General features: G+C 39.6%; 1 protein-coding gene across 2 annotated transcripts in view; it reads left to right on the top strand.

Moving 5' to 3' along the window:
• The window catches only part of Mettl9 (methyltransferase like 9), a 38,646-nt gene that overhangs the window by 2,725 nt on the left and 19,214 nt on the right, over positions 1-16,707 (top strand). For both annotated transcript variants that reach the window (XM_033758497.1, XM_033758496.1), the window contains exons 2-3: positions 11,674-11,864; positions 16,036-16,245. In XM_033758497.1, coding sequence (XP_033614388.1) covers positions 11,674-11,864; positions 16,036-16,245 — 401 coding nt within the window. The remainder of the gene's footprint in view (positions 1-11,673; positions 11,865-16,035; positions 16,246-16,707) is intronic.

Genomic DNA, 16,707 nt, shown 5'->3' with positions numbered 1-16,707 from the left:
GGCCGCAGCGCTGGGCCGGACAACTTTGGGCCTGGGATGGGGAGACCGACCTAGCCCATCCCGGCCCCGGAGAAACTGGACGAAAGCTGATCCCTCGCCTTTTTGTCCAGCTGAATCCCTGACGTACAAAGGGCCATAAAGAAATTGAACCGTAATCATTATGTACCACGAACATGTGCTAATAAAAATGAAAGTTTAATTTTTTGAAAAGGAAAAAAATCGAACCGTGCCATTCGATTGACGTTTTCCCTAAGCACATTAAAAAAAAAAAAATGTACTTGACAGGTCCTCCCTCCCTTTCCTTCCTTTGCTCCCTCCCTCCCTCCCTTCAGGCCCCAGAGACCTATCGCCTTTGAACTTGGGTTTAGTTGGTTGACCGGAAAGATCATGGTAAGAAGGACGATGTTGCCGGCGTTAACCTGAAGGGTTTTAACGACAGGTTCGGGCAGGAGGACATTCTTTCGGAGTTGTAGGGCCGGATCCGGATCGTGAGCGCTGCGAGGTGACGGGTTAGGTGGGCTTTTCACCGGCTCAGTTTTGTGCCACTTAAGCAAGAGGTGTGTATGGGCCAGCCCCAGAGTTAAGAGGGACATAATGTAGTTTGAGGTTTACCGTGCATTCTTTGAGAAGACGCTTTTGAACTCTGTAAAAGTGTTGGCTTTATAATAGCCAGCGTTTATATTTATAGTCTTTTCAGAGAGTAATAACTAATTATCCTCCGTGTCTTCATTACGTATATTTCTAATTTTCCTGTGTTACCTACTTTGCCAGGTGTTCAGAGAATTTGCACCCAGGATGGTTTTATGTGTTTTAAAGAGGGTAAAGAGTTATATAAGAAAGATTAAAGCAATTACTTTCTAAAAGTAACACTTGATTTTATTTAATAACTGCTTACAGTGGCCTTTTTTCTATGTATTTTTTTATTTTTAAAAATAAAATGGAACCGAGAGCTTTGCTCGGCTAGGCATGCACTTTACCACTTTTCCACTGAGCTGTACGCCCAGTGCCACCTCCTTTCTGTTTTTAAAGGAATATTAAATTTCGATTGAAAAAATTTTAAAAATCCTCCAGCTATTGTAATGTGTTGTTAGATGATCGCTCCTATAATATTGTTAGGGGTACATATAAATTTAGCACACAATCTTAAATTGGAAAATCACATTAATTGCCATAGGTGACTTGTACTAGTTTATTGTCATAGAAGCAACTCCAAAAGTACCATATTGTTTATGGTTCAGTTGTCACAATATCTGTATGGAACATGGATAATGGTGTTGAATAATAAACTAGAAATGTCATTTTTTAACAAGCAGTTAATAGAAATAGGGTCCCAAATAGGAAAAAAAGAGGCTTATTTTCTTTGACGTGAAATTAAGGTTAAGTCTCCTAAGTGGTTGGTATTTATGATAACGCTTGCAATTAACTACAGCACCATAATACGTTTTCAGTGCTCATAAAATTGCACTTATTTTACGAACTGAGAAACTGTTTAAGCTGTGATTTTATATGTTGCCTAGGAAGATTGTTAGCGGTAGACACTGGCTCAATGTCTCCCAGCAGAGTCCTTTCTAATTGTGTACCTTTTTAAAGCTGAATCCTTGGGGCTCTAGCAAATGTTGATTTCCCATACTTTATTTACTTTGTTATGTTTCAAAGATATCAGGTGTGTGTGTGTGTGTGTGTGTGTGTGTGTGTGTGTGGTTTAACCAGTTAGCATTTATAGTTTGACAGATAATCTCTCCAGGGTGAAGACTAATGTGCTTTCTGAGTATTTAGGGAGGATCATCTCTTAAAACAATACATCCAAACATTCTTTTGAAATCAATACACTGATGTTATGAAAATAATTGCCCATAAATAAGATTGAAATGAACAAAACTAAAGTCTGTGTAGAAACCACCACCATGAGCTAAAGTGAAATAAGAGACATTGATTTCTACATTGTATCTGACTGATGATTTGCTATTCCTTTTATATTCCAGGATCCAATGTTTGCCTCAGAACTGTGTTCCTTGTGAAGCAATTTTAATGGTTCTCCCCTTCAAATTAGTAGTTTTTTTGCAAGGTCATCTGGTTGTGTGTGTGTGTGTGTGTGTGTATGTATGTATGTATATATGTATATATGGGCATGTGGGTTCCATAGCCAGCCACATCTGGTTCTTTTGGAACTGCATGAAAGTAGGATTATGGATGTGATTGAACCACACAGCACACGTTTTCCTTCTGGTTATTTTACTAAGGAATTACAATGGTGGATTCTTGGATTAAGATAGAGGGCTTGAGAAATGTTTACTCATTAAACATTGCTGTTTAGTTGGGATAGTCTGGAGAGGCAAGGCTTTTTGGGTTAAAGCAGCTCTGAAATTATAATAGCAGTACCATTTTAATAATTTGGTTCAGAGTGATAGCTTCAAAACTAGGATTTTGTTTGACTTTGGGCAAGCAAGAATCCGGAACTTCTCTTTAGGAAGGGATGTCGCTCACAGGCCAGATTGGTGTCATTGACTTTTACATAGTCTGTGAAGTAAGAATCGTTTTACTTGTTTTCTTTTCCTCTTCTTTTGTTTTTTTGTGGTACTGGGGATTGAACCTAGAGCCTGCTCTTTGAGCTGTGTCCTCAACCCTTTTTGGAGACAGAATCTAGCTAAGTCACTTTGGAGACAGAATCTAGCTAAGTCACTAAATTACTCAGGCTGGGTGGGCTTGAACTTTCAATCCTCCTTGCCTCAGCTTCCCAGAGTGCTGGGATTATAGGTGTGTGCCATTATACCTGGGAAGAATATTATTTTGAGAAGAGACAATTTCACATATGAAATTCAGATTTCAGAATCCATAAATAAAGTTTGATTGAAACAGAACCACCACATCTGTTCACCCATAGTCTTAAGTGCTGCCAGGCTACAGTAACAGTAATTAATTGTCTAGGTCACAACCCTACAATATTCATTATCTGGCCCTTTACAGTACCCTCCCCCCTATCCTTTGGAAGATTCCCAGCTTCTTTTCTCAGCAGCACATTTCCAGTCAAAGGGGGCAGCGTGGCTAGATTGAGTCACTGGGGAGAAATAGGGCCAGGTTGTAGAAAAAGAAGCTAGTAGATGTCACTTCTCAATGTTGACTTGCTCAGAATTTAAAAAGAAAACAACAAAAAACTGGATCTAATCTTTCTGGAACATTGCACCTAGCGTTTAAAGTTAATACAATTATTAGGGAGCTGTTGGAACTTGAAAGGACCCTTAAGACTTCACTAACTAAATTCTTTGTAATAACAGTCATTTACAGCCTTTCAATAGATGAAGTGAAAAATTTGTTATAAAACTCACTGGAACTAAACCATGGCTATTTCTGCAGATAACAAACCTCAAGGTTTTGTTTTTTATCTTCCTTTTTTTAAAATGGCACGGATAAGGTGGCCGGTTAGCTCAGTTGGTTAGAGCGTGGTGCTAATAAAATGGCACGGATAACATTCAGTGTCTGCAATTATTTTGCTATAACTTCGAATTCCAAGTATGTGTACATCTATGACTTATTTTTCCATCTTATATAAGCTCAGAACTGTGCCATGCCACACTCAATAATAGATTTAATAAGATAGAACCAAAATCATTTTTTTCCAAATGAAAGATACTTGATGTCCCAGCCACAATCAAGTCATACAAAAGGACAGACTGTGTTTCCTGCCCTTTCACCCCTCCTTTACCTTGTGGAGGCTGGGCCCAGTTAAGCAGGAGTTAAGCCACAGGCCATCAGCTAGCCAGACTGGAGGCGCTGATGGCTTGGTGTCTTCCTCTGAACTGCCTTCCAGAGTCTGCAGGCCTTTGCAGCCAAATACCAAGGAGACTTTGGAGATGATTTTGTTCCTTCCTCATAGTCTTTGTGGAAACCCCAAACTAGTGACGGTGAGCTGGTAGAGCTTTCACTGATACAAACAGCTGCTGCAGCACGCGTGCCATAGGTTTTCCACCACTGCCCTGACCAAGTGTTTGTTTCCATTTCACAGCACACTAGGGTCTCTTTCTTCAGATGAATGTACCAGGAGTCCTTATGCTCCTCTTTAGGGTTGCCCTAGAAGATCCTAGTAACTTCCATAAAAAGACTGTGTTGTGTGGATTCCCTATAGCTTTATCAAAATCACTGGATTATAAAATATAAGTAGCAAGTGTGTATTGGAAATGAGGATTGCCAGTAATTTATTAAATCAAAGCGGAAACAACTTAATCTGTTTAAATCACCTCTCCCATTGACGTGAAAGTGCCTGTCATCGTGTACATGGAAATCTCATGAAAAGAGGTTATTGGGTTGGATTTCCAGCATCTATGGAAAAGTAGTGAAGGGTTGAGTATTTATTCATGTGCTGTCTTAGATACAAGAAAGATGTCACTGGTGAAATGTCTGGGCCGGTTTTGATTATACTGCAGAATCTTAGGTGGAGAGTTTGAAATCTTTACCAGATCATCGCCAGTGGCCTTATGCTGTTTACTCACCCCTGTACCAGAAAAGCTTCTGGGTTCATGGATCCTGAGCAATGTAGCCTTTTTCATTTTCTTGGTGGATCTGAGCGATTCAGGTCTCTGGTTACCCACTTCTTTTGCAAATGGCTGGTGCTCTGACCTGCAGTGCGGACGGCCTTTCCCTGTGCAAGAAAGGGAGGGACACACGAACAGTTATTGGGCTTCTGTTGTGTGTTGGGTATTTTAAATTGTTAGCACCTTTAATCCTTGTTGTGGCTCTCCTAGGTAGGTGGTACCATCCTCCCTCTACAGACAGAAGCTACCAGAGATAACCGCTTAAGAGCACAGAGTTAGTTATAGGTGGTAGAGTTGGGTTTTGGATTCAGCTTTGTCACTTTTAAGGTTGTGAAAATGGGCTTGATGTCTTCATGGGAAACTGCCCCCACTCTACTGGGCCTCTGTGTAAGGAAATACAAAAGTTAAGTAGCAGTGTGCAAAACACTAGTGGAAGATTTCACAATTTGTGAATTAGACAAGGATGGGACAACTATTTGAAGCCCTAGCCTTTATTCAGTTTGCATAAATATTTTGTAAAGCTTAAAGTTAAGGGGGAGAAAGTCTAACCCGTGGTGTCTTTTTTCTGACACTAGTAGTCAGTTCTCCAGTTGTCCATCACTAAGTGGTTCTAGCAGGACAATTAGGGTCCAGCTGTGCACCTTACAGTACACACTGCTCTCATTTCGAGGTCTGCGGCACGTTCCATAGTCCCTTTCCCTCAGGGTTGATAATTTGCTACAGTGAGTCACAGAACCTGGGAAAATACATTTCCTGGTTTATTATAAAGGATACAACTCAGGGACAGCCAAGTAGAACAGATGCATAGGGCAAGGTACAGGGTGTGGGAGGGTGGGGGGTTGTGTAGAGCTTCTGTGTCTTCTCTGTTGAGCCACCCTGACAGCCTGCCTATCACTGTACCTAGTGACAGAAGCATCCAGAAGGGTTTTTATGGAGGGCTCATCATTTACGCACAGTTAATTAAATCATGGCCCATTGGTGGTAGAGCTCAGTTTTTGGCCCTTTTTGTTTTTTTTGAGACAGGGTCTCAGTATGTAGTTGAGGCTGACCTGGAACTCACTGTGTAGCCCAGGCTGGTCTCACAGCGATTCTTCTGCCTCAGCCTCCTGAGTGCTGGGATTACAGGTGTGTGCCACCACGCCCAGTTTTGGCCCTTTTCCCATCCTTGGATGTTAGAGGGTGGGACTGAAAGTTCCAACTCCATTATTACAGTTTGATTTCCTCCCCTTTTGGGAGTGGTCTCATTGAGAAGATAGTCATCACTTTGGAGATTTCCCAAGGGCCTTAGGAGCTTGGAGCTCTGTATGAGGAACATAGGACAAAGACCAAATATTTATTTTTATATTAGTATGTTATTTAAAGTCAATATAATCTAAAATCAATATCAATATAACTTTCTAATTCCACTAGTGTCCACAGTTCTTTTGTATTTTGGAAGAAAAGACTATTATCTCATATGGCAGGTTTGACTAGTTGAGGAACGCCAAAAATAATTTCGGAGAAACTTTTATCTGTATCCTCAGCTTGGTTAACAAATACAGTTTTATAGGAAAATTGAATTTTTATTTTGAAGGAGTGATTCATCAACCAAGGTTATATAAAAGTTAAGATGTTTATCTGCTTAATGAAGAAATTTTTAAGACAATAGGGCCTATTGATTTCACTACTTTGACTTAGGAATCCTGTCAACAAATGCAGATATACTCCTGTTGTCTACCTAGTTGGACTGCTTGGCTAAGTACTAGTATCTTTGCAACCTTGTTGCAAGCAGGGAGAATATTACAGTAGTTTTCTCACAACCTACTATTACTTGGCATCAGCAGATGACTGAATGGAATAATTCTGGTTCGATTTAAAAGATTTACCTGGTTATTTAGACTCAACACATTTTGAGTGAGCTTTCAAGGCAAATGTTAATAAGATGCTTTCTCAGACACCATGAAGCGCCCATCCCTCAGGTAGAGCTCTTTTTAGCCCTTCCAGTGTGACATTTAATAAGCATGGTGTTTTTGTGCTCGCCCTTGTATCTTTCTGTAGTCTTTGAGGAGCATGTGTTCAAACAACTCTCCTGCTTTAAGGTGCACAGGAACTTGTATTCCGCCACTCAGTGCTGTGAACGCTATTGAGAGGTGACTCCGGGGGTCTGCCAACTGGGCTCAGAGGGCCCCTGTGCTGGTTTTCTCTCCAGATGGCTGCAGAGCAAGTTGACTGCTCATTTAGGTCCCTGAAGGTCCTGACCAACATAGCCTTATTACCTGTTTCTCTTTGTTTCTGATTGTATTTTCCCTTTTAAATGTAAGTTCCCGGATGCCACTGAGTCCAGTTTTTAATCTAATCACCCACAAGTCCCTACGCCATATTTGGGCTGGGATATGTAGTTAGGGAACACTGCTTGAGAGTGGCTAAGCCCTGGTAGGGGTCCTCAAGCAGTGTGTTTTCCCTCCTGGGCACATTTGGCAATGCCTGGGAGCTTTTGGGTTGTCACTTGGAGTAGTGTTACTGGCATCTGATGGATGAATTCTAGAGATGTGGGTAAATGTTCTGCAGTGCTGAAGACAGCCACATAATAAAGGATTACCAGGCCCCAAAGGGCAGTGTCAAGGTTAAGAAATTCTGACCTGTAGGAATTTAGTTACTGTCTAGATCGGATTATCTTTTCATTAAACATGTCCAGTTCAGTTTATTTGGAAAGTAGCCCTACTTTCTCTTCTCAGAAACACTAGGTAAAAGTTAGTGAAGAGAAGATTCGTCAAAAGACACTGTACCTTTGGAATAAAACCACATGTTCCAAGAATGGAAGCTAGAATCAGCTGAGCTGCTCCTGGACCCCGGCTTTTCAAGTATTCACAAGTCACGAGGTGGTAACTGCAGTGTAAAGAGTTTGGCCAGATGTTGGGCACATGTGGGTGCTCAGCAAGTGTCCCCTTGCTTTCTTGCAGGAATACAGTTTTGTGGTGAGTGGGTAACTTTAACCACTGTTTGCAGAATTGGTTTTAAACAGTAGAAACCTTGGAGTTTGAGAAATTGATAGAAATCCAGTGACAGCTGTCTCTGTGGTTATCCTTAGTTTCCTTCAAATTTTGTTACAAATGGCAAGGTTCTCTCTGTTTAGATTGTTTGTGATTCTTAACAGTAATTAATTTGACAAATATTTACTTGTCTATCTGAGCTGCACTCTGAAGTCTGTCATTGTCCCTGTCTTTATGAAACTCTCAGTCATTCAACATGCAACTGTGTTCAGTTACTTAATTCAGAGGGCCTAGATATTGCCGAGAAGACATAGGGGCGGTATGAGAGGGTTTTAGAACATGGGGACCTGACATAGTCTGCAAGATCGAGGAAAACATACATGAGGAAATACTGAGGCTGAACTCCCCAGGCAAAGAGGAACTGGGCTAGGTAGTGGGGAATGTAGTGGATGGAACAAATGCCAGAGAATACAGCCATGGAAAAGGGGCCTTCAGAAAAAGAAAAGAGTAGACTGTTGTGACAGAGTGACAGCCTGTGGTTGTGGGTTAGTAGGGAATGCCCTGAGGAGAGACTGTGCACAGAGAATGGACAAAAATCTTGTTGGACCTTAAATTATATTGAGCATTTTGGATGAATTTTAAGACTCCTGTGAAGCAGGGTAGCAATGTGATCAGATTTGCCTTTTTTTTTTTTTTTTTTTTTTGTGGTACTGGGGATCTAACTCAGGACCTTGAGCTTTTGAAGCCAGTGCAGTACCACTGAGCTAAATCCCTGGCCCAGATTTCTATTTAAATTTTGCTTTTTTTTTTTTTTTTGAGATAGGTTCTCAGGCTGCCCTTGAACTCACTATGTAGCCTACGCTGGCCTTGAACTCATGGCCTCATCCTCTCCAGGGATTACAGGGATGTGCCACTATGGTGGCTAAACTTTTGCATTTTGAAAAGTTTTGTTAGGTCACTTATGTTTCAGACCATTTTTAATTGCTGGAAGATCAAACAGCCACCTATATTTAGATGTGTATATGTGTTATGTAAAAAATCTTTACTGAGATATAATTCATGTATCATAAAAGTGGTCTGTTTAAAGTATATTATTCAGTAGTTTTTAGTATATTTACAGAGCTATGCAACTTCGTTATGGTTGTCTAAATCACCCCCAAAAGAAATCTTATAACCCCATCCCATTCCCTCAACCCCTGCCTTCCCAACCGGAACTACTTTCTGTTTCTGGATTTGCATATTATAGACATTGCATATAAATGAAATTATACAATATGTGACCTTTTGTGACTGACTAGTGTTGTCAGAATTCATCCTTGTTGGCACATGAATCAATACTTATTCTTTTTTATGATTGAATATTGTTCTGTTTATGGATCTACATCTTGTTACACCCAATTGATGGGCATTTGAGTTTTTTTCCACTTTTTGGTCATTGTGAATACACTGCCATGGACTTGGCACTTATATTATACAAATAATCAGGATTTCAACCTTTTTTCTAAAGAGAAGAGCTTCGCTTCTTTTTAATCTTTTTTAAAATTATTATTCTTTACCATTTTGTTCATTAAGTGGCTTCTTTTCCAAAAGACCTGGGTGACAGTAAAGGTTCAACCACAAGTGTTAATGTTGCTGCATTAAGAATATGCTATTAAACACTTGAATTTTCTTCTTGGCACTTGTAAGTAGTATTTGCAAGTAATGGTATGGGTAGGTGCTTAGTTCTGGAAGTCAGAGTCCATTGTTACTCGGATTGTCCATTTACAGAGGGATGGCAAGCAATGCTTAGATCCTTGGTTTCTGTTGAATAACTTGTCCACATCAATAGAATGTACCTGATTGGCTGTTATCAAGGTAATGGCTTTCTTCTTGATTAGCCATTTCAGAGACTAGAAAAGAAGTCAGTGTGGCCCAGTATTACAGGTTCAGAATGTGCACAAGGAGTTCCCAAGTATAATAAAAAGTGGCTTGGACCTGCATGGGGCCATAACTTCCAGCACAGCATGTATTAAGAATTAGTAAGTGACTAAGCAAGAACATTTTCAGGAAAAAAGTGTGGACAGTGAATGTAAGAAACTTCATAGCTTGTCCTATAGAGTGGAAAAATAAAAACAATTTTACATAAAGTTCTAGCAGTTTTGGTAACAGTGGTTGTCTTAGTTACTTTTTCATTGCTGGGACAAAACACCTGACACAAGTTAAAGGAGGAAAGGTTTATTGTATTGCACAGTTTGTAGAGATTTCATTTCATAGTTGGCTGGCTCCAAGGCAGGGTGGCACGGCAGGCAGGTGTGGCAGAGGAGAAAGAGTCCATGGCGTGACAGGCAGGAGGCCAGAGTCTTCCTTCTTCCCCTTTTTATTTCTTCCAGGCTACAAGCCTATTGGTTAGTGCCACCCACACCCACGGCGGGTTTTCCCTCTTCAGTAAATTCATTATCCACACCCAGAATCACGCTAAACCAGTCAGTGGACTAATCCATTGTCTCACACCCATGATATAATCACTCCCGAAAGCCCTACCTATGAGCACATGGGTAACATCTAGATGTAAGTCATAATGGTAGTTAAATAACAAAAGAACATTAGTCAGTTAACAATTGGAAAGGTTTGGTTTCTCTAGTTTGTAAAATCATGAATCTTTGAAATTTGATTTGCTTGTTTTTATTAGTTTATAGCTGCTTCTGTTGATTAATGTTAGTGTTAGGAATGTTACTCAAGATTTAATTCAGTATTTAGCAAGTTTAGGATGACTGTAAAATCGATTCAGTAATTGTGCAAGAAGTTATGGGCCACTTACTGCTAATACATGGTCATACTCTTCAGGAGGAAGCAAGTTACTTTTTGGCCAGTAGACTTCTTATTTGTTTCATAGCAGATAGTGGATTATTAGTAACTAACTGGTCTACAGTTTCATCACTGTACTAAATTGGCTTACTCTTATTTATCAGGCTATCATAGAAGAATCTCACTGCTATTATAGGATTCTCAGTTTATGCTTTGTACTGTATTGAGGACTTCCCTGCGTTATCTTGTTTAACCCTCACAGTACCCTATCATGATAGAGTTAGCCATGAATGAATAGAGAGGTTCAAATTAATTGACTTACCCAAGCTCACCTAGGGGCAGAGCCAGGACTGGATTGTGGGGCTGACTCTAAAGCTGATGTGCAATCCATTTACCCTTTGCTCTGTACACCAGCTCTCTGTGAAACAGGAAACACTTATTATGGAATGTTAAATTTTGAAGTTCATGAATTTTGTTATAAAAAGTGTGCCCTGGCTGTTTTTAGAAATCTGGTGCTTTGCATATTATTCCTTGGCCTTCTCATTGAGCCCCTAGAAATCTACATGCCTGCTTTATAAAGCATGCCTCAAGATCTCTAAATGTCTGTTCTTTCTATATAGCATACAAAAAGGCAGGCAACTTAATCTGGTCGCTGGAGCGTTAAGTTCTGTGCCTACTGTGTCATTGGTTTGTTGGTTTTGAGTTGTTGCTTTACGTGGCTACTTAAAAAAAATCTAAAACAAGGTTAATAATGCAAGTGATTTGCCTTCTGATGCTGAATCAGTGGAGAGGCCAGCAGAGCTCTTTTAGATCCTAATGGTGTTGTGACTGAGACTTTGGGCTGGGTGTCAGAATGCATGAGCTGATGGTCCATCCTGTCACCTGTTACAGCCTCTCACCTTCACTCACCCTCTTTACCAAACTTGAGATTTGTTATGAGAATTGAGCGAGTGGTCATGTCTGAAGAATATTTTATACTTTTTTTATCTTACTGAATTTATTGGTACATTTTAGGTATACAGTACAGTCACATTCATCATTGGGATCTTGTACCTTTATATGACAGATCTTGGTTCTCATTTTTTCCCCTGTCCCTGCCCTCCCTTCACCCCCTCTACCCTCCCCTATTTACAAAGATTTTGTTTCCATTTTTTCCTTTTCTCATATTTTTTCTTGTTCCTTATTTCCTTTCCCCTACCCTTCCCACTTCCCCTACACCTTTAGCCCTTTTTGAAGAATATTGTCTACTTTACAGGTCTTGGATGTAAAAGTTGATGATTGTCCTTTCAATACTATGAAATTATGATATTTGAAAATTTTAGATTTGATTTTAGGCTTCTGTTTGATTTCTTAGATGACACTAATTTTTGCCCTTTTCCTTCTTTCTTTTTTAGTGGTATGTGTGCAACAGAGAGAAATTATGTGAATCACTCCAGGCTGTCTTCGTTCAGAGTTACCTTGATCAAGGAACACAGATCTTCTTAAACAACAGCATTGAAAAATCAGGCTGGCTATTTATCCAATTGTATCATTCTTTCGTGTCATCTGTTTTTAGCCTGTTTATGTCTAGAACATCTATCAATGGGTAAGTCAATTTTGGACTTTTAAAAAATTATCCTTAGGTTTAATTAAGGAAAGGTGCCTTTAAAAAGTTAGCTTGTTCAAGATATTGAACACCAGAGCTGGACGTGGTGTTGCACACCTGTAGTCCCGGTACTTGAGAGGCTGAGGCAGGAGGATCACTGTGAGTTCTAGACCAATCCGGACTACATAGTGAGACCCTGTCTCAAAAAAACAACAAGAAAAGATATTGCTCACTTTAGTAACAGAACTTCTGTTTGTCAGAATCTTTGGCAGTAGTTCTACTGTACTGTACTCTACAGCTTTCTCTATTTACGCTTTTTACATTTCCCTTAACATGGCAGATAGCCTCATTAGTCTGTATTTCTGTGGCAGAAATTATTTAATTCAGTGCTTCACAGCTTTGATGTCCATAGGAGCTACTTGGGCATTATGCGTCAGTGGGTCTGGGGCAGGTCCCTGAGATGTTGCATTTTTAACCCAGGTGCAGTAATGATGCTGCTGCCGGTCTCTGGTTGTGGACCTCAGGGTAGCATGACACTAGGAACCAAGTCCTTAAACTGAGGCCCATAGTCCCTTAGGCTGAAGAGGAAGAGTTCTGCCTTAAACATGCTTCCTGGGAACAGGTTTTGTAGGGAACTAGTTATTCAGCCCGACAGTGAGTGATGGCTTGTTTGAAGTCTTGCATTTGTTCTTACTATAATATCTAGGTGCACCAGGATTTTGTAAAACTTAACATGGAATTCTCTATCCTCAGAGTACATCTCTCTATAAACCCACAGAAAAGGATTTTGGGATATTATTTATCCTTTCTGGGTGAAATTTTCTAACATCCATCCTGCAGGCCCTAGAATGCAGAAAGCCAAAGAGAAAAGTAACAGGACATAATGCTTAATTAAGCCTTGTTGGACCACTAAATCCATTGGTTGAGCCCACATTTCTTTTCCCCATGAGATTTACAGCCAGTTTCTGCTGAAGTCTGGTTTCTCAGTCTATCATCTGCTCCTTAAATATGTTTCGAGGCATAGCAAGCCATTTCTCAAGATTTCTTGCTTGATTTTCTTCATTGTTTATATGATACTGCCTTACATTTGCTTCAGCAGACAGTTGTTATTTTTGTATTGGGAGTTGAATTTATGTAACTGGTCTGACATTTTGTTCCTAAAATTGGTTGTACTGAATTTCTGTCCTATTCCATTTATTCTTTGGAAATCAGACGAGTTACTATATCAGAGATTCTTATCCTTTGGGGGGCCCTGTGTCTCTTTGAAAATGATAAAAGGTGAAGTGAGAAAATGAAGTACTTTCTTCAAAAAGTACTTAAATTTGGTGTCTTATATGTAATTCTCGTGGAACCGGCTTAAAATTCTCTGTTCTAGAATTTCATTGTTTTATCAGTTGCAATGCAATTAATAAGGCCCTTTGGCTTTCCTTGTCTATAACTCTTCTATTGTGTTTTTGTTTATTTTGTTCGATTTCTTTTTAAGATGGAGGCTCACAGTGTTGTCCAACCTGGCCTTGAACTCCCGAGCCCAAGTGATCCTCCTTTCTTAGCCTTACAAGTAGCTGAGACTACAGTCATGTGCCATCTGCGTGGCTCATTGTGCTTTAAAAAAAAACAAAACCAAAAAACTCCTCCCACATTCTCAGATCCCTCTTGCCCTGTGATCTGTTGTCAACTAAATCCCTAATTTTGAGCTCACTCGTGCTTTCCACCTATGCAGTGATACATTATTACCATCAGTAACTATCTCTTACAGAATAATTATATAATTACAGTGGTACCTTCTTGAATTAAGATACTTATCAGACTGCCTCTATGGTGGAAAGGAGAAGGCCAAGTAAGGAGAGGCTTGATAGCTGTTTTCAGAGTTTATTTTACAAGGAAGAGGCACACCTCTATAAACTAAATCTAGAGAGAACTTGAATTATGGCCAGAGAAATGAGGACGGTTATAAAAGACTGAAGGTAAACACAGTTTAGAGAGCCATATCTTGCCATATGTTTATTGTAAACCTTGTATTGTACTAGGTCAGTGTCTTATGTGAGGTGGGACAGTTCTTGTGTGAGACACACTGCAGTGTGCACGCTTTTCTAGCCTCGCTAAGTCACTGTAGCTGGTAGAAACTCTCCCAGTACCTCTAGAGGACAAAACTGCTGCTGGTTGAGTGACACTGGGCTTGGTGAATGTTGATTTCTATTTTGATTGTAAATCTTTTTGAAGAATCCCTGTCTCTATGTTCTTCGCAACTAGGACAGTGCTTCCCCTCTGTTTCAGGTACCCTTCACTGTAGATCGGTCACATGACTTGTGAGCGCTGCCCTCAGATGACCTCTAGCACTAGAATTTTATAGGTGTCATGTCAGGATTCCTCACATCCCAAACAGATGGCTTGTGAAGCATGTTATTTTATAACAGGGAAACTTTAAACAAAGGGGCTATTTTGTGACTTTGTGCTATGGCACACAGCGTGGAGATTTAGAACACGTCTCCCCTAGGCCATACTGCCTGTAGCCTCTTCCAGCTCTGACTCTGAATCCTGTGTGAATATCTACAGTTATTTCAACAAGTTCAGTCCCTTTTCTCAATTGTGCTTGTTTTCCCTGTAGAAGATACAAACACTTGCGGATTGTCTTTTATGAGATGCAGTTTTCTTTGGTAAGCAGTTGTAGTTTTTTTGGTAAGCAGTTGTAGTTTGTAGCATCATGGTTACTTAGTTAGTTGTCTTTGGGGTTTGTCTTCCTTCATCTTCCCAGTCTTTTAGCATTTCTGCAGGGCAGAAACTCTCCTGTGGCCTTCTTTGGAAAAGAAGGGGATATTACAGGAATTTCATTATTTTATTTTATTTTTTCATGAAACTGGTCTTTCCTCAAGTACCATGTTGCACGTGTCTTGCCAGTGACGATGTAGCAAATATACTTTACATTCTGGTTATTTCCAGAAAGTGGCAGTACAGTATGGACCGCCCCCACCCCACCACAAGATCACTGGCTTCAGTCTGTTTTCCAGGGTCTCGGAGGAAGGACATACCAAACTGCTGCAGAGGAAGTCTTCGGGGTGGGTTGATGGCAGCTCCAGGGCTCCTGACCTCTTTCCAGCAACAGCAGCTCTCTCACTGTTTAGTTGTGTATGAGTTCCACTTGATTTAAAGAATGGTTTTACTGTTTAAAGTGAGTTGCAGAACCCCTGCCTCAGACACCTAGGATCTGACACCTAAAGCTCACATTCTGAATTTCCTAAGTTGATGCTTCCCTGACACTTGGTTGAACTACGGCTGCTTTTCTGAGGGTTCTCTTTGATTTCCTTTTTGACTTCTCTCAGTTGCATTTTTTTCAAAGGCAGTGCTACAGTTTTCAGTGTTTTTTTTTTTTTTTAAGGACCTTTAGAAGTTATAGGATCTAGTCAACTGTAAAACATAAACTGATATGTGTATGAATCTGCTTTTTTGATGCAAATTAACTGGTATCACAAGGTTCACTCTTTGCCTCTTGTTTTTTATTAGGATCTTTTAAAATATATTTAGTAAAGAGGTTAGTTTTTCTCCTTACCCATGGTTTAGTTCCATCTTCAAAGTGGATGTTTTTCCTATTTGATATCTCTGCCTAGTATTACTACCTAGTATTGTGATCTGATTCTGTTAGCCTATCATCTTTTAAATTGATAAGCATTTTCTTTCATCCCTTCTATCTTTCCTTCCTATTTTCATATTTTTTTCTTAGTTTTATTAGCATATGTTTGCCATACATAGTGAATAGATTCATTGTGGAGGAATTGGTATTGTGTATATATTGTATATATCGTATATATCTTGATCCTTTTTGTTTATCCTTCCCCACTCCTCCCTCCTGTCTTCTATATTCATAGACCGCCCTTCTCATCCTTTCAAAGAACCAACTCTTTTACTCATACTCATCTAATTACTTAATCATTTCATCTTCCTTTTTTTTCCCCTCTCATCCTTTCCTATGCTCTTTGAGATATTATTTACAACTTCAAAGATATCATCTGGAGGTAATTTCTTATTTTACTAACTTTGCTTTTTAGTCATATAAATCTTATGAAAGATATGTTTTAATAATATAATAAAAATTTTATAAGTTCAGAAGGTTGTTGGTTCTGAGTCAGTGCATTCACTTTGTGCTTTCATTTTTGTCTTTTTTTTTTTTCCCCCTCAGGTTGCTGGGAAGAGGCTCAATGTTTGTGTTTTCACCAGATCAGTTTCAGAGACTACTTAAAATTAATCCTGACTGGAAAACCCATAGACTTCTTGATTTAGGTGCTGGAGATGGAGAAGTCACTAAAATCATGAGCCCTCATTTTGAAGAAATCTATGCCACTGAGCTTTCTGAAACTATGATATGGCAGCTTCAGAAAAAGAAATACAGGTATAGTTTTTTGATATGCTTTAGAATATATTTCTTGGTTTTAGATGTATTTCTTCCTGAAGATGTATTACATAAACATAGATATGAATCAGAAACAATTTTCTATAATTAGAATTTTAGAAAAAACATGCAGGGTATGGTGGCACACACCTGTGATTCCAGCACTTAGGTGCTGAGGCAGGAGGATTGCAAGTTCAAGGCCAGCTTGGACTACATAGTGAGACCCTGTCTCAAAAATCCATAACCAACCAGTGAAACAAACAGCCTCCCAGAAAACCAAAACAACAAGGATTAAAATCTTTTCATACAAAATTAATTGGAAATTTAGAGAGCAGCAGTCTTTCCATGGCAGTGTTTTTTTAGAGCAGAGGAGGTAGCACTATAAGAAGGGAAAAGGCTAGTATAAAGTAAGAAGGGACTTCCATAAGTGTCAGTTTGAGTTACATGACTCCCAAGGTCCTC

This window comes from Fukomys damarensis, unplaced genomic scaffold (genome assembly GCF_012274545.1).
Source record: "Fukomys damarensis isolate Sample0158 unplaced genomic scaffold, DMR_v1.0_HiC HiC_scaffold_34, whole genome shotgun sequence".
NCBI classification, from domain to species: domain Eukaryota; kingdom Metazoa; phylum Chordata; class Mammalia; order Rodentia; family Bathyergidae; genus Fukomys; species Fukomys damarensis.
This window is presented reverse-complemented; position numbering and strand designations above follow the sequence as displayed.